General features: G+C 42.5%; 1 protein-coding gene across 2 annotated transcripts in view; it reads left to right on the top strand.

The window, feature by feature from the left end:
- The window catches only part of AURKA (aurora kinase A), a 128,702-nt gene extending 114,522 nt beyond the window's left edge, over window positions 1-14,180 (top strand). For both annotated transcript variants that reach the window (XM_053702721.1, XM_053702642.1), the window contains exon 9: window positions 13,346-14,180. In XM_053702721.1, the coding sequence (XP_053558696.1) occupies window positions 13,346-13,531 (186 nt within the window). In that variant the 3' untranslated portion in view covers window positions 13,532-14,180. The remainder of the gene's footprint in view (window positions 1-13,345) is intronic.
- The last annotated feature ends 4,865 nt before the right edge of the window (window positions 14,181-19,045 follow it).

The following is a 19,045-nucleotide window of genomic DNA, read 5'->3' as shown; positions in this document are numbered from 1 at the left end:
GATACAGGGTCCCTTCAAACATCAAAATCTAACTTCTCTGAAGCTGACTGCTTGGAAATTGAACGCTTGATTTTATCAAGACGTGGGTTTTCTGAGTCAGTTATTGATACCTTAATACAGGCTAGGAAACCTGTTACCAGAAAGATTTACCATAAGATATGGCGTAAATACCTATATTGGTGTGAATCCAAAGGTTACTCTTGGAGTAAGGTTAGGATTCCTAGGATATTGTCTTTTCTACAAGAAGGTTTAGAAAAGGGTTTATCTGCTAGTTCATTAAAGGGACAGATCTCAGCTCTGTCCATTCTGTTACACAAACGTCTGTCAGAAGTTCCTGACGTCCAGGCTTTTTGTCAGGCTTTGGCCAGGATTAAGCCTGTGTTTAAAACTGTTGCTCCACCATGGAGTTTAAACCTTGTTCTTAATGTTTTACAGGGCGTTCCGTTTGAACCCCTTCATTCCATTGATATAAAGTTGTTATCTTGGAAAGTTCTATTTTTAATGGCTATTTCCTCGGCTCGAAGAGTCTCTGAATTATCAGCCTTACATTGTGATTCTCCTTATTTGATTTTTCATTCGGATAAGGTAGTCCTGCGTACTAAACCTGGGTTCTTACCTAAGGTAGTTACTAACAGGAATATCAATCAAGAGATTGTTGTTCCTTCTTTATGCCCAAATCCTTCTTCAAAGAAGGAACGTCTACTGCACAACCTGGATGTAGTCCGTGCTCTAAAATTTTACTTACAGGCAACTAAGGAATTTCGACAAACGTCTTCTCTGTTTGTCATTTACTCTGGGCAGAGGAGAGGTCAAAAAGCTTCCGCTACCTCTCTTTCTTTTTGGCTTCGTAGCATAATTCGTTTAGCTTATGAGACTGCTGGACAGCAGCCTCCTGAAAGAATTACAGCTCATTCTACTAGAGCTGTGGCCTCCACTTGGGCCTTCAAGAATGAGGCCTCTGTTGAACAGATTTGCAAGGCTGCAACTTGGTCTTCGCTTCATACTTTTTCCAAATTTTACAAATTTGACACTTTTGCTTCATCGGAGGCTATTTTTGGGAGAAAGGTTCTTCAGGCAGTGGTTCCTTCTGTATAAAGAGCCTGCCTATCCCTCCCGTCATCCGTGTACTTTTGCTTTGGTATTGGTATCCCAGAAGTAATGATGACCCGTGGACTGATCACACTTAACAGAAGAAAACATAATTTATGCTTACCTGATAAATTCCTTTCTTCTGTAGTGTGATCAGTCCACGGCCCGCCCTGTTTTTAAGGCAGGTAAATATTTTTTAATTTATACTCCAGTCACCACTTCACCCTTGGCTTTTCCTTTCTCGTTGGTCCTTGGTCGAATGACTGGGAGTGACGTAGAGGGGAGGAGCTATATGCAGCTCTGCTGGGTGAATCCTCTTGCACTTCCTGTTGGGGAGGAGTAATATCCCAGAAGTAATGATGACCCGTGGACTGATCACACTACAGAAGAAAGGAATTTATCAGGTAAGCATAAATTATGTTTTTACACTTCAGTATTCTGGGGAATGGCACTTCACTGGAATTATACTGTGTGCATAAGACTTTAGCCTAATTTGCAGGGACTGGCAACAGGCTCTTTAATAACACTTAATTTATGTTAAACGTTTTTTGCTGGCATGTAAAATCGTTTCATTTTCTGAGGTATTGGGTGAATAAAATGTTTTGGGCATTATTTTTTCCACTTGGCAGTTGTTTTATTTAATTTATGACAGTTTACTGATCTCTCTCACTGTTGTGTGTGAGGGGGAGGTCAAAAAATTCAGTCAGAAGCTCATTGTATTTCCTGCATGATCCGGTTCATCTCTACAGAACTCAGGGGTCTTCAAAACTTGTTTTGAGGGAGGTAATCATTCACAGCAGAGCTGTGAGATTGTAGTTGACTGTGATAAAAAACGTTTATTTCTGTAACTTTTTTTTCTGCTATCAGGGTTAGTTATCCTTCGCTAATGGGAACAAGCCTTTGCTAAAATTGTGTTTTTTACAAAGATTTGATGCTATAACCTTCATACTTTTTCCAAATTTTACAAATTTGACACTTTTGCTTCTTCGGAGGCTGTTTTTGGGAGAAAGGTTCTTCAGGCAGTGGTTCCTTCCGTATAAAGAGCCTGCCTGTCCCTCCCGTCATCCGTGTACTTTAGCTTTGGTATTTGTATCCCATAAGTAATGGATGATCCGTGGACTGGATACACTTAACAAGAGAAAACATAATTTATGCTTACCTGATAAATTTATTTCTCTTGTAGTGTATCCAGTCCACGGCCCGCCCTGTCACTTTAAGGCAGGTAATTTTTCCATTAAACTACAGTCACCACTGCACCCTATGGTTTTCCTTTCTCTGCATGTTTTCGGTCGAATGACTGGTAGTGGCAGTTAAGGGAGGAGCTATGTGGCAGCTCTGCTGGGTGAATCCTCTTGCACTTCCTGTTGGGGAGGAGTTAGTGTCCCATAAGTAATGGATGATCCGTGGACTGGATACACTACAAGAGAAATAAATTTATCAGGTAAGCATAAATTATGTTTTTTTTTCTGAAGCGATGCGCGTCCATGAGACGCATGATCTGTAGATTGAACCTAGACTCCCTGTGTACAATGACAGAGTATACGCGTAACCAGCTGAAACGCATTCGCAGATTGAGTACATCCGTTTTGAACACATGCACATAGTAGGGTCTCCACAGGTGCACGTTTCAGAGATTAACAAGGAAGTGCCGGATGGGAGGAGTTCCTTCTTAAAACAGAGCCAAGTTATTTTAAATAGATTACAAATGTTTGTTTTTTTTGTTAGCGGTTTAAATTGCAAGGTGTTAAGTTTCCAACTCTTTAAGTCTAACACTTTGACATTCACTTTAACTTTAGTTCAGCTTCAGCATATAAAAAGGCAGCTCACATTTGAGTCTCTGGTGCACATGCTGGGTTTAACGGCCATTAAGCACTTTATACATATATAAACATAGAATTGAGTTTATTCTCCGTCTCCCTCTACGACATGGAGGCACCTATGAACTAATGTCGCTTTTCAGTGCGGACTTTGAATGTGCTCTAAAATACCGGCACCCATTAGATGAAGGCTTTCTTTTTTCTTAAAAGGGGAAGAGTCCAACTGAATGCGTTCATTACTTTTGGGAAATAAGAACCTGGCCACCAGGAGGAGACTAAGACACCCCAGCCAAAGGCTTAAATACCTCCCCCACTTTCCTCATTCCCCCCCCCCCGCCCCCCCGTCCGGTCATTCTTTGCCTCTCATCACAGGAGGTTGGCAGAGAAGTGTCAGAAGATTGAAAGATAGTCTCTTATGGAGGGTAGCACTCTTCGCTATGTGACGGGAGTTTTAAGTAATACTGTCAGCCTCTCAGTGAGAGCATGGGTGAAAGTTAGAGTCCGGAGATGCAGTGGGAGTTCTTCTGCAAAACCATCCCAACTCATATTAACAGCTCCTTGGGAATCAGCGTTGACGAGTTTTGCTGCCTACCGTTCTTCACTCAAGTCCATGTCAGAAGCGAGGCTACTATCTGTCAAACTTGAAGGACTGTGTTTCTGTTCCACGGCGTTGATTCAGGTAAAATCATTGCATTTTTGTTCAGGATACAGGGTCCTAGTGGGCAGAGAGATCTGAGGCCTTAGCAGCTGGGTGGCAACATGAATATGACGGGATGAAGTCAATCTCCTTACGTCTTCATTTTGTTTTCTATGTTTTCGGTTCCTTGTCTGAGTTTGGGTGAATGAGGCCTCTATAGCTGGCCCAGTTGTCCTTTTCATTCGCCTTGGGCGTTCACTCGATGGGTGCTGCCTTTCATTTTATTTGTGATCCGAATGGATGTGTTTAATTTAGATTTTTCTTAAGCTCTGATCTGTTTAGTTTTCATTTGTATAAATTTCTCCAACATAGGTGTGTCCGGGCCACGGCGTCATCCTTACTTGTGGGATATTCTCTTCCCCAACAGGAAATGGCAAAGAGCCCAGCAAAGCTGGTCACATGATCCCTCCTAGGCTCCGCCTACCCCAGTCATTCTCTTTGCCGTTGTACAGGCAACATCTCCACGGAGATGGCTTAGAGTTTTTTAGTGTTTAACTGTAGTTTTTATTATTCAATCAAGAGTTTGTTATTTTAAAATTGTGCTGGTATGTACTATTTACTCAAACAGAAAAGAGATGAAGATTTCTGTTTGTATGAGGAAAATGATTTTAGCAACCGTTACTAAAATCCATGGCTGTTCCACACAGGACTGTTGAGAGGAATTAACTTCAGTTGGGGGAACAGTGAGCAGTCTCTTGCTGCTTGAGGTATGACACATTCTAACAAGACGATGTAATGCTGGAAGCTGTCATTTTCCCTATGGGATCCGGTAAGCCATGTTTATTAAGATTGTAAATAAGGGCTTCACAAGGGCTTATTAAGACTGTAGACTTTTTCTGGGCTAAATCGATTCATTATTAACACATATTTAGCCTTGAGGAATCATTTAATCTGGGTATTTTGATAAGATTATATCGGCAGGCACTTTTTTAGACACCTTTCTCTTTAGGGGCTTTCCCAAATCATAGGCAGAGCCTCATTTTCGCGCCGGTGTTGCGCACTTGTTTTTGAGAGGCATGACATGCAGTCGCATGTGTGAGGAGCTCTGATACATAGAAAAGACTTTCTGAAGGCGTCATTTGGTATCGTATTCCCCTTTGGGCTTGGTTGGGTCTCAGCAAAGCAGATACCAGGGACTGTAAAGGGGTTAAAGTTAAAAACGGCTCCGGTTCCGTTATTTTAAGGGTTAAAGCTTCCAAATTTGGTGTGCAATACTTTTAAGGCTTTAAGACACTGTGGTGAAATTTTGGTGAATTTTGAACAATTCCTTCATATTTTTTCGCAATTGCAGTAATAAAGTGTGTTCAGTTTAAAATTTAAAGTGACAGTAACGGTTTTATTTTAAAACGTTTTTTGTACTTTGTTATCAAGTTTATGCCTGTTTAACATGTCTGCACTACCAGATAGACTGTGTTCTGAATGTGGGGAAGCCAGAGTTCCTTCTCATTTAAATAAATGTGATTTATGTGACAATGACAATGATGCCCAAGATGATTCCTCAAGTGAGGGGAGTAAGCATGGTACTGCATCATTCCCTCCGTCTACACGAGTCTTGCCCACTCAGGAGGCCCCTAGTACATCTAGCGCGCCAATACTCCTTACTATGCAACAATTAACGGCTGTAATGGATAATTCTGTCAAAAACATTTTAGCCAAAATGCACACTTATCAGCGTAAGCGCGACTGCTCTGTTTTAGATACTGAAGAGCATGACGACGCTGATAATAATGGTTCTGAAGGGCCCCTAAACCAGTCTGATGGGGCCAGGGAGGTTTTGTCTGAGGGAGAAATTACTGATTCAGGGAACATTTCTCAACAAGCTGAACCTGATGTGATTACGTTTAAATTTAAGTTGGAACATCTCCGCATCCTGCTTAAGGAGGTATTATCCACTCTGGATGATTGTGACAAGTTGGTCATCCCAGAGAAACTATGTAAAATGGACAAGTTCCTAGAGGTCCCGGGGCTCCCAGAAGCTTTTCCTATACCCAAGCGGGTGGCGGACATTGTAAATAAAGAATGGGAAAGGCCCGGTATTCCTTTCGTCCCTCCCCCCATATTTAAAAAATTGTTTCCTATGGTCGACCCCAGAAAGGACTTATGGCAGACAGTCCCCAAGGTCGAGGGAGCGGTTTCCACTTTAAACAAACGCACCACTATACCCATAGAAGATAGTTGTGCTTTCAAAGATCCTATGGATAAAAAATTAGAAGGTTTACTTAAAAAGATGTTTGTTCAGCAGGGTTACCTTCTACAACCAATTTCATGCATTGTCCCTGTCGCTACAGCCGCGTGTTTCTGGTTTGATGAGCTGGTAAAGGCGGTCGATAGTGATTCTCCTCCTTATGAGGAGATTATGGACAGAATCAATGCTCTCAAATTGGCTAATTCTTTCACCCTAGACGCCACTTTGCAATTGGCTAGGTTAGCGGCTAAGAATTCTGGGTTTGCTATTGTGGCGCGCAGAGCGCTTTGGTTGAAATCTTGGTCAGCTGATGCGTCTTCCAAGAACAAGCTCCTTAACATTCCTTTCAAGGGGAAAACGCTGTTTGGCCCTGACTTGAAAGAGATTATCTCTGATATCACTGGGGGTAAGGGCCACGCCCTTCCTCAGGATCGGCCTTTCAAGGCCAAAAATCTAATTTTCGTCCCTTTCGTAGAAACAGACCAGCCCAAAGTGCTACGTCCTCTAAGCAAAGAGGGTAATACTTCTCAAGCCAAGCCAGCTTGGAGACCAATGCAAGGCTGGAACAAGGGAAAGCAGGCCAAGAAACCTGCCACTGCTACCAAGACAGCATGAAATGTTGGCCCCCGATCCGGGACTGGATCTGGTGGGGGGCAGACTCTCTCTCTTCGCTCGGGCAAGAGATGTTCTGGATCCTTGGGCGCTAGAAATAGTCTCCCAAGGTTATCTTCTGGAATTCAAGGGGCTTCCCCCAAGGGGGAGGTTCCACAGGTCTCAGTTGTCTTCAGACCACATAAAAAGACAGGCATTCTTACGTTGTGTAGAAGACCTGTTAAAAATGGGAGTGATTCATCCTGTTCCATTAGGAGAACAAGGGATGGGGTTCTACTCCAATCTGTTCATAGTTCCCAAAAAAGAGGGAACGTTCAGACCAATCTTAGATCTCAAGATCTTAAACAAGTTTCTCAAGGTTCCATCGTTCAAAATGGAAACCATTCGAACAATTCTTCCTTCCATCCAGGAAGGTCAATTCATGACCACGGTGGATTTAAAGGATGCGTATCTACATATTCCTATCCACAAGGAACATCATCGGTTCCTAAGGTTCGCATTCCTGGACAAGCATTACCAGTTCGTGGCGCTTCCTTTCGGATTAGCCACTGCTCCAAGGATTTTCACAAAGGTACTAGGGTCCCTTCTAGCTGTGCTAAGACCAAGGGGCATTGCTGTAGTACCTTACTTGGACGACATTCTGATTCAAGCGTCGTCCCTTCCTCAAGCAAAGGCTCACACGGACATCGGATGGAAAGTGAACGTGGAAAAGAGTTCTCTATCTCCGTCAACAAGGGTTCCCTTCTTGGGGACAATAATAGACTCCTTAGAAATGAGGATTTTTCTGACAGAGGCCAGAAAAACAAAACTTCTAGACTCTTGTCGGATACTTCATTCCGTTCCTCTTCCTTCCATAGCGCAGTGCATGGAAGTGATAGGTTTGATGGTAGCGGCAATGGACATAGTTCCTTTTGCGCGCATTCATCTAAGACCATTACAACTGTGCATGCTCAGTCAGTGGAATGGGGACTATACAAACTTGTCTCCGAGGATACAAGTAAATCAGAGGACCAGAGACTCACTCCGTTGGTGGCTGTCCCTGGACAACCTGTCACAAGATGACCTTCCGCAGACCAGAGTGGGTCATTGTCACGACCGACGCCAGTCTGATGGGCTGGGGCGCGGTCAGGGGATCCCTGAAAGCTCAGGGTCTTTGGTCTCGGGAAGAATTTCTTCTACCGATAAATATTCTGGAACTGAGAGCGATATTCAATGCTCTCAAGGCTTGGCCTCAGCTAGCGAGGGCCAAGTTCATACGGTTTCAATCAGACAACATGACAACTGTTGCGTACATCAACCATCAGGGGGGAACAAGGAGTTCCCTGGCGATGGAAGAAGTGACCAAAATCATTCTATGGGCGGAGTCTCACTCCTGCCACCTGTCTGCTATCCACATCCCAGGAGTGGAAAATTGGGAAGCGGATTTTCTGAGTCGTCAGACATTGCATCCGGGGGAGTGGGAACTCCATCCGGAAATCTTTGCCCAAGTCACTCAACTGTGGGGCATTCCAGACATGGATCTGATGGCCTCTCGTCAGAACTTCAAAGTTCCTTGCTACGGGTCCAGATCCAGGGATCCCAAGGCGGCTCTAGTGGATGCACTAGTAGCACCTTGGACCTTCAAACTAGCTTATGTATTCCCGCCGTTTCCTCTCATCCCCAGGCTGGTAGCCAGGATCAATCAGGAAAGGGCGTCGGTGATCTTGATAGCTCCTGCGTGGCCACGCAGGACTTGGTATGCAGATCTGGTGAATATGTCATCGGCTCCACCATGGAAGCTACCTTTGAGACGAGACCTTCTTGTTCAAGGTCCGTTCGAACATCCGAATCTGGTCTCACTCCAGCTGACTGCTTGGAGATTGAACGCTTGATCTTATCGAAGCGAGGGTTCTCAGATTCTGTTATCGATACTCTTGTTCAGGCCAGAAAGCCTGTAACTAGAAAGATTTACCACAAAATTTGGAAAAAATATATCTGTTGGTGTGAATCTAAAGGATTCCCTTGGGACAAGGTTAAGATTCCTAAGATTCTATCCTTCCTTCAAGAAGGATTGGAAAAAGGATTATCTGCAAGTTCCCTGAAGGGACAGATTTCTGCCTTGTCTGTGTTACTTCACAAAAAGCTGGCAGCTGTGCCAGATGTTCAAGCCTTTGTTCAGGCTCTGGTTAGAATCAAGCCTGTTTACAAACCTTTGACTCCTCCTTGGAGTCTCAACTTAGTTCTTTCAGTTCTTCAGGGGGTTCCGTTTGAACCCTTACATTCCGTTGATATTAAGTTATTATCTTGGAAAGTTTTGTTTTTGGTTGCAATTTCTTCTGCTAGAAGATTTTCAGAATTATCTGCTCTGCAGTGTTCTCCTCCTTATCTGGTGTTCCATGCAGATAAGGTGGTTTTACGTACTAAACCTGGTTTTCTTCCAAAATTTGTTTCTAACAAAAATATTAACCAGGAGATTATCGTACCTTCTCTGTGTCCGAAACCAGTTTCGAAGAAGGAACGTTTGTTGCACAATTTGGATGTTGTTCGCGCTCTAAAATTCTATTTAGATGCTACAAAGGATTTTAGACAAACATCTTCCTTGTTTGTTGTTTATTCCGGTAAAAGGAGAGGTCAAAAAGCAACTTCTACCTCTCTCTCTTTTTGGATTAAAAGCATCATCAGATTGGCTTACGAGACTGCCGGACGGCAGCCTCCCGAAAGAATCACAGCTCATTCCACTAGGGCTGTGGCTTCCACATGGGCCTTCAAGAACGAGGCTTCTGTTGATCAGATATGTAGGGCAGCGACTTGGTCTTCACTGCACACTTTTACCAAATTTTACAAGTTTGATACTTTTGCTTCTTCTGAGGCTATTTTTGGGAGAAAGGTTTTGCAAGCCGTGGTGCCTTCCATCTAGGTGACCTGATTTGCTCCCTCCCATCATCCGTGTCCTAAAGCTTTGGTATTGGTTCCCACAAGTAAGGATGACGCCGTGGACCGGACACACCTATGTTGGAGAAAACAGAATTTATGTTTACCTGATAAATTACTTTCTCCAACGGTGTGTCCGGTCCACGGCCCGCCCTGGTTTTTTAATCAGGTCTGATAATTTATTTTCTTTAACTACAGTCACCACGGTATCATATGGTTTCTCCTATGCAAATATTCCTCCTTAACGTCGGTCGAATGACTGGGGTAGGCGGAGCCTAGGAGGGATCATGTGACCAGCTTTGCTGGGCTCTTTGCCATTTCCTGTTGGGGAAGAGAATATCCCACAAGTAAGGATGACGCCGTGGACCGGACACACCGTTGGAGAAAGTAATTTATCAGGTAAACATAAATTCTGTTTTTCTTTTGCTGGAACAGATACTTGCGACTAGTGGTTGTGTGGGCACCCCCTCGGGAGTTGCGCCCTTGTTAAATATTAGAATTTTCGTTTTCTAGTTTATCTCCTTTTTGAAATTTTTTATTTTTTTTTGGACCTTGAACAGTTCCAGACTTTTAGGCTCTTCAGGTCCCTGGGGACTTGGAACCGTTATTCCCTTTAAGTGGAAGTTGGGAGGTGTGTGTGACATGTTTGGTCTGGTGTTCCAGATGATTACAGTTGGGTTTCACTTGAGGTCCTTCTGGACGCTGACTCTTGGCCTATTGTGCTCTTCTTGCGGTGGAGTACCATCCTTCCCCACTTTTGGGGGGGTCGTCTGGTCGAGTATGCGGGTGTGTCTCCTCTGTTCGAGTTCTGTTAATCTGAAGAGGTGGTGTGCAGGGGTTCCCTGCCTTCTATGGGAGCTACGGCTCCTAGTCAAGGTAATTTTCCTTGATTAATAGCTTCTTAAAGCTCTGACTATTTCTTTCGAAGGCCCTTGCCAAGACTACGGTCTTGGCGTTTGGGTGTATTGCGCCACTGCCTGTGGCATTCCATCTACCTGGAACCTGAGACTAGGGTTTGATTCCTGGTTCTTCCCTATTATCCTGTTATGCTTACTTTGGCTTGTCAGTAACAGTATCGAGGATGGGTACGCAGGGCTGCCCTTCAAAGGTCAGGCAGTTGTCCTTTTTTCGATACTCCGCTCGGGCTTTCAGGGGCGGTGCCTTACGTTAATTCTTTAAGATGGCGAGCGGTGCCTTGGGTTTTTTGCCTTCGGGTATTGATGTTACCCTGCCATTGTGTCACGTGTTGTCGCTTGCTTATGAGATTTCTTGAGATTAATTTGCACTGGGTGCTGATCTCAGACGGAGCAGGAATCCATCGTGGCTCTTGGGTTTGAGACTATCTAGATCGCCAGGTCTATGGACTTTAGAGGTACGCGCCTGCTTGAAGGAGGCAGCTTAGGGTTCTTTCAGAGATTGGGTCTTGTGATCTGTCGTCAAGGATCCTGGCCCATGTCTCCATGGATGGGTGTGGACGGTTCGGTTCACGCTTGAATTTTGTGGTCCTGTGGGCCTTTTTCACAATGGCTGGGACTCTGTAATAGAGATGTCTACTGAAGAGTTTAGACTTAGGTAGGAGCCCATCAGAAAGACCAATCTTCTGGTTCACTTACAATGTTCCTGTAGACGCCCCATACCTGGGGTGGTGAAGTGGCTGAAGTCTCTCTCCTATGGTAGGGTTTTTTCTGTTTTCTTTCCCTTCTCTCCAGAGTAGGGGTTGAGTTCCCAGGTTCGGAATTACTTTATTTGTGGAGTCCGGGGGTTACTTTGTCCTGCGTTCATGGTACTGGGAGGGGAACTGATGTGTCAGGTTTCCCCGTTGCTGTAGGTGTCTCCCGTGGGGGCTTCTACGTGTATCCAATATAGGGATATTGAGGTTTTAGGGGAAATCTTCCCTTGGGAAGTGTGCCCCTTTTGCCCTTGACTGCATGTTGGGGGTCTTGTACCCTAACACGGTTTTCCTGACTCTAGGAGCATGCTTTTGTAACAGTGTGTTGACAGGGGAAGAAGTTGCTCATTGATCCTTTCTTTCCTGTGTTCTGGGACTCTTGTTTTCGGTCTTTTGAAGCCTTTGGGCTAGAACCGTTATCCTGGACGGAAGGTTGGAGATCAGCTACTCTATGCAGTGTTTGACGTTTCCTGTTGCATCTCCTTGAGGGGGGACTTTGGATGACCTCCCTCTTTTCTCTGGTGCTGGGAGGGGATGCTTCTTGGAGCGCTATTTGGTAGACTGCTGCCCTTGGAGGTTTGTAGTTGCAGTAATGGTGTATCCAGTTACAGCTCAGTGCTTTTGTCTGGATGCCAACGAGCTTAACGCGCCTTTTGGGTTTGCGTTGACAATAGTCTCAGCCTTCCTTTGGGAGGCTGGGCTGAGAGTTCCTGTTCGGGCAGTTTGAGTTATCTGGGAGCTCTGTTCTAGCTGCTGGGATGTTTATCCTGTTTCCACTGTCTCCGTCTATCCAGCCTCCAGATCTGTTATGGGTCATTGGGGGGACTCATAAGTTTCCTAGTACTTTTTTTTTTTTTTTTTTTTTTTTTTTTTTTTTTGTGGAATTGGGGACGTGAGGGGGTTCCTTGAGTACTTTTGGGGACATGGACCCTTTCTTTTTGGGTTGTATGATCTAGGGAGTTTGTCTCCCTGGGCGTTGCCTTGTAGGACAACCATGGGTTCTTCTAGCGGTTGATTGGGAAAAGTTTCTTTGGATTTTCCAGGTCTCCGATTCCCTTTGGGGGGGCTGATGTGGTCCTTATGTTGGCCGGGTACATTCTTGGGAGTCGTGCTCCGTGGGGCAGACGACTGGTAGTTGGACCTGACTGACTCTAGGTCTGTGTGGTCTCTGGTTCGGCTTACCGATGGTGTAACTAATGTGCAGTTACCTGGGTCAAGTTTTTTTTTTTTTTTTTTTTTTTTTTTCTCCTGTGTCGCTTGTACTTAAAATATTGGTGTTGAGTAATCAAGCTGTGGTGCCTTACAAAGGGGCTGCCTTTTGTACCCCCCTGTTTTTTGCATTCAGTGTCCTCTAGCTTGGGTATTTTCCCAAAAGTAATTAATGCAACTGTGGACTCTTCCCTTTTAAGAAAAACATAAATTATACTTACCTGAATTTAATTTCCTTCTAAAGGAAGAGTCCACAGCTCCTGCCCATGTTTTTATCTTTGAGGTAGCTGTAATTTTTGTTCTTCTGGCACCTTTTTTTCACCCTGATATTTCTCCTACTGTCCCTTGTTCCCTTGGCAGAATGGCTGGTTGATGAGGGAAGTGGGGGAGGGATTTAAGCCTCTGGCTGGGGTGTCTTTTCCTCCTCCTGGTAGCCAGGTTCTTAATTCCCAAAATTAATGAATGCAGCTGTGGACTCTTCCCTTCAGAAGAAAATTAAATTATCAGGTAAGCATAATTTGTGGGGTTTTTTGTAATTTATGCACACAGCTGTCAGCGTAGGTCCTCCCTCCCCCCTTAGTGTAGCACAGAAAACGGGTCAAGCTGTGCTACACCAGAGGGACTTTTTATTTTATTTTTTTCCCTTTAACAGTGCCTCTGTCATGCCATCTTGCGACTCAGTTTTCTCCTAGGCCAGCAGTGCTAAAATAAAAAACTTTCCATATACCTCCTGTGTTTTGCGTGGCCTGATGTACTGCCTGCGCTACAGAGGGAAGGTGTGCTGCCGTGCACCTTAGAGGGAGCATTGGTTGTAACTGGTTATCTATTATTTTTTCTAATAAAAATTTACAAGAGGGCTTGGTTCCATTATGGGACATGCCCACCACATGTGGGTTCCTAATGCTCTGGTCCTTCTCCAGCAAAGATTAGATATCCTCTGTTCTCAAAGATTTTTCCTTTTGAATACAATCTTGCTATCGACCTTTTGTAGATTGTAGCGTACACTAGTACATTAAAAATATTATTCCACTGATTCATGTAGATCCATATTCAGCAGAGAGGCAGTCTTGTACGGATGGATAGATTAAATGTGTATGTAATTTGTAAATGGACAAGTGTAAGACTAAAGTGTTAAACTAAAATTATTTTTTTTTTAGGTTGAATTCAATTATCCCCCCTTTGTAACTGATGGAGCCAGAGACCTCATATCAAAGCTTCTAAAACACAATCCAAACCATAGGCTGCCACTGAAGGGTGTTCTTAACCATCCTTGGATTGTGCAAAACTCTACAAAGCATCCCGTACAAAATGAGGCACTTTCAAACACAGAAGCTCAGCAATAGTGTTGACCTAAACCCTTTCTCACTGAGAATGCATGATATTTTGCACCTGCTGAAACCAAGCTACAAATATTCAGGGAATGTGGTCTATGGAAATGGCTTGGTGTCTTCACTGGTTTTCAAACAAGTTTGTCCATGGAGCTTTTTGTTGGGCCCAGGAAACATTAAAACTTTTGCTGATGGCTAAGTGTGAGTGATTGGAAAAGCTTTCACATGCTTTATGCCACCAAACTTGTGCTACAGTACCGTGAATCTTTTTTTAGTTTCGCAGACAGTCTTCAAATTTTAATGGCACAGATTCACCTAGTTTCTTGCATGTTTACCCACTAATTGAAACTATGCTGTATATTTTAATTTTCTGACTAAATATTTCTAAACAGATTAAAAAAACCTAAATATATGCCAAATAATGGCTAAAACACTGTTTTAAAACGATGTTTGATTGCCATTGGTGTTTGCAAGATCTGTCTGAAAGTATTTATTGGGCTGCTAACAGCTGTCACCAGCCAGTGCACAGCCGACAATTGTGAATGAATGCGAACTGTGGTCAGACCTAAGTGTATATACCTGTTAATTATGTATTTACTTTTAAATGTCTTGTAACTGTTTATATAAAAACTTTTTAAAGTTTAAATAAATCTCATAAAATATTCTCAAGTAGTTTCTTATCTTTAATGTATAAATGCATTTGGTTGACCAAAGAACTTACTCCAATAAAGGCTTCTGATCCTAAGTGTTTTCTTAGGGACACTAATTACAAGATTTAATTTTGTAATACATTAAATTAAAGGGATACTAAACCCATTTTCTTAATACACGGTGAGTCCACGGAATCAATTGTTAGGAATATCACTCCTGGCCAGCAGGAGGAGGCAAAAAGCACCACAGCAAAGTTATTAAGTATCACTTCCCTTCCCACAACCCCCAGTCATTCTCTTTGCCTTTATTGCATGGAGATGAAATTTTAGTGTCTGAAGTGAAATAAATCCAATTTCTTCAAGAGTTTATTTTGAAAAGCGGAGTAGGTTTACTCTGATCTTTAGCCGTACTCTACGTCATACGTTAAATATGAATTAGGGGGCTATGTTATGTACAGGTGTAAACTCCACATACACAGTAAAAAAAAAGTCTTATTCAGTTTCCTTGAGCATTATCTGTTTTGGTTGGGACTGTTGAGCGCCTCCAATTCTTATAAATTTAATGGAGGATCGCAATTTTACTTTCAAGTACACGCATATGTCAGTGTTGGGAATGAAGTGCTATGTTCCAGAGCTTTCGTGCCTCATTTGCTTGTTGCCTAGTTTCCGCCTCCTCTGAAAGAGCGCAGCTATTTCAGCTGTAGTTGGCTCCGATCATGTGACCTGCACTTTCTTAACTGCTCCATCGGACACTAAACACCTGTCTTCTAATAATCCCTAAAGCCTACTTTTTTCTTAATAAAAATAATCACTGCTGACTATTTTATATGCTCCTCTTACCCCAAACTGTTGAAGGATATTGTTTTAAAGTACAGCACTGATCTACTGCTGGATTCTCCTATGTAAGCTGCCATATTGTAACACACTACAGGCAGGGGCACAGAAGTCACATGCTCATGCAGTTAAGGACACACGGCTATATTACATACAGTGTACTGTACTTAGAGGATAACATCTGTGTGAGCTGCTGTGACTGAAGAAACATTTATTAGATTATAAAGGTATTAGATTTAGCCATGCATGTATAATACACATAATATGCATCTTAACTTTAATAAAATGATCATTCAGTACGGTTTTTATTTGTGTTTCTAACTCCCCCCCCCCCCCCAGCCGGGCACTATCAGTGTAATTTATTTGTAACCTCCGTGGGGGAAGAGGGAGGGGGAGGCTGTGACGCTGCATATACTCTCGGTGCAAAAGATTTATGCTTTTCAAGAGTTCTCCTGTTTATATAAATCACTAAGCGCTGACAGTTGTACAAGCTTAGGGATCGTTTAGCAATGATTGTCTCTAGCAATGATCGTCTGCATTGAAAAACGATCCCTAAGAGACAATCATTGCTAAACGATCCCTGAGCTTGTACAACGGTCAGCCCTTAGTGATTTATATAAACAGGAGAACACTTGAAAAGCAGAAATCTTCTGCACCGAGAGTATATGCGTCACAGCCTCTTCTCCCCCCACGGAGGTTACAACAAATAAATTACACTGATAGTGCCTGGCTGCCTGCAGAAAACAGTTGTTCTTAAAACCTAGTACTGAATGATAATTTTATTAAAGTTAAGATGCATATTATGTGTATTATACATACATGGCTAAATCGAATACCTTTATACTCTAATAAATGTTTCTTCAATCACAGCAGCTCACAAAGATGTGATCCTCTAAGTACAGTACACTATGTAATATAGCAGTGTGTCCTTGACTGCATCATGTGAGAAAGTGTGGAAATACTTGTGCTAAAGCTAGGGTATAAACGAGTTCCAATGAGGGATACTCACATGAGTTACCTACTGATTTAAACAAGCAGATGTATTGATACCAAATTGACACAATATAATAAGCTAAAAATAAATACTAGTATCAACAATATTTTAATTTGGAAAGGAGATGAAAATACACTTCTAGAATTTTTTTACTGCCATGAACCAGAATGACCATGGACTACACTTTACTCATGAAATAAAGACAATCTCTTTCCTAGACATAGATATTGAATTCACAACAAACAAATTTTAGTACAAAAACATTTTTCTTTTGTAAGGTGTATCCAGTCCACGGATCATCCATTACTTGTGGGATATTCTCCTTCCCAACAGGAAGTTGCAAGAGGATCACCCACAGCAGAGCTGCTATATAGCTCCTCCCCTATCTGCCATATCCAGTCATTCTATTGCAACTCAAGCATGGAGGTAGTAAGAGAGAAAGTGGTGAAATGTAGCTGTTATTTTGCTTCAATCAAAAGTTTATTATTTTTAAATGTTACCGGAGTTGTACTATTTTGTTCCAGGCAGAAAATTAGAAGAATCTGCCTGTGATTTCTATGATTTTAGCAGGTTGTAACTAAGATCCATTGCTGTTCTCACACATGACTGAAGAGAGGTAACTTCAGTGGGGGAATGGCGTGCAGGTTATCCTGCTATGAGGTATGTGCAGTTAAAATTATTTTCTAGAAGATGTGAATGCTAGAAAAATGCTGCTGATACCAAATTTATGTAAGGTAAGCCTGAATACAGTGATTTAATAGCGACTGGTATCATGCTTACTTTCTGAGGTAATACTTTTATATTTACAATATAAAACGTTTGCTGGCATGTTTAAACGTTTTTATATATATTTTGGTGATAAAACTTTATTGGGGCCTAGTTTTTTTTCCACATGGCTGGCTTAAATTTGCCTAGAAACAGTTTCCTGAGGCCTTCCACTGTGTTAAAATGAGCGGGAGTGGCCTAATTTAGCACTTTTTTTTTGCGCAGTAACTTTTACAGACTGACATCCAGCTTCCTTCAGGAGTCCCCTGAATGCTATAGGACATCTCTAGAGGGCTCTTAGGCTTTCCAAAATCGTTTGTTGGGGAAGGTAGGCCCACAGCAATGTCTATTGTTTTTTGATCCGTTTTTTGAACTAAGGGGTTAATCATCCATTTGCAAGTGGGTGCAATGCTCTGTTTATTATACACACTGTAAAAATTTCGTTTGATTTACTGCCTTTTTTCACTGTTTTTCAAATTCTGACAATTTGTTTCTCTTAAAGGCACAGTACCTTTTCCTATAATTGCTTGTTAACTTGATTTAAAGTGTTTTTCAAGCTTGCTAGTCTCATTGCTAGTCTGTACAAACATGTCTGACATAGAGGAAACTCCTTGTTCATTATGTTTAAAAGCCATGGTGGAACCCCCTCTTAGAATGTGTACCAAATGTACTGATTTCACTTTAAGCAATAAAGATCATATTTTGTCTATAAAAAATTTATCACCAGAGGAATCTGACGAGGGGGAAGTTATGCCGACTAACTCTCCCCACGTGTCAGATCCTTTGACTCCTGCTCAAATGGCGCCAAGTACATCTAGGGCGCCCATAGCGTTTACTTTACAATACATGGCGGCAGTCATGGATAATACTGTCAGCGGTATTAGCCAGACTACCTGAATTTAGAGGAAAGCGAGATAGCTCTGGAGTTAGATGAAATACAGAGCATACTGACGCTTTAAGAGCTATGTCTGATACTGCCTCACAATATGCAGAAGCTGAAGGAGAGTGGGTGATGTTTCTGACTCAGGGAAGATGATGCAACCTGATTCTGATATTTCTACATTTAAATTTAAGCTTGAACACCTCTGCGTGTTGCTCAGGGAGGTTTTAGCTGCTCTGAATGACTGTGATACAATTGCAGTGCCAGAGAAATTGTGTAGACTGGATAAATACTATGCAGTGCCGGTGTGCACTGATGTTTTTCCAATACCTAAAAGGTTTACAGAAATTATTACTAAGGAATGGGATAGACCAGGTGTGCCGTTCTCTCCCCCTCCTATTTTTAGAAAAATGTTTCCAATAGATGCCACCACACAGGACTTATGGCAGACAGTTCCTAAGTTGGAGGGAGCAGTTTCTACTCTAGCAAAGCGTACTACTATCCCTGTCGAGGACAGTTGTGCTTTCTTAGATCCAATGGATAAAAAGTTAAAGGGTTACCTTAAGAAAATGTTTATCCTACAGCCCCTTGCATGCATTGCTCCTGTCACTGCTGCTGCGGCGTTCTGGTTTGAGTCTCTGGAAGAGGCTTTACAGGTAGCGACTCCATTGGATGACATACTTGGCAAGCTTAGAGCACTTAAGCTAGCCAATTCTTTTGTTTCTGATGCCATTGTTCACTTGACTAAACTAACGGCTAAGAATTCTGGGTTTGCTATCCAGGCATGCAGAGCGCTATGGCTTAAATCATGGTCAGCTGACGTTACTTCAAAGTCTAAGCTGCTTAACATTCCCTTCAAGGGGCAGACCCTATTAATTGGCTTCAATATATGCATCAAGCCTTTTTTTCTTCACTTGAGAAAATCACTCAATAGACCAGTGCCATCTACTACTACTATCTATCTATACACAGTCACAAGGGAGAGACTGCAAGAAGGCTGCGGTCTGACCTAAAGGAGAGTATCAGTTCTTAGTTCATTTGTACAGAATATTGTGTGTTTTTTCCATCTTGCACCTCTGTATATTTTCCTTTTTGCTTTCTGGTTTGATGCCTTGGAAGAGTCTCTTAAAGTTGAGACCCCCTTAGAGGATATTTTAGATAGAATTAAGACTCAAGCTAGCTAATTCTTTTATCACAGATGCTGCCTTTCAAATTGCTAAATTGGCGGCTAAAAATGCAGGATTTGCCATTTTAGCGCAAAGAGCGTTATGGTTAAAATTGTGGTCTGCTGATTTGTCATCTAAATCAAAGCCCTTGGCTATTCCTTTCAAGGGTAAGACCCTATTCGGGCCTGAGTTGAAGGAAATCATTTATGACTTTACTGGAGGTAAAGGTCATGCTCTACC

The sequence above is a fragment of the Bombina bombina genome, chromosome 1, assembly GCF_027579735.1.
Source record: "Bombina bombina isolate aBomBom1 chromosome 1, aBomBom1.pri, whole genome shotgun sequence".
NCBI lineage: Eukaryota > Metazoa > Chordata > Amphibia > Anura > Bombinatoridae > Bombina > Bombina bombina.
Note: the sequence above shows the minus strand (reverse complement) of the source record. Positions and strands in the feature narration are given on the sequence as shown.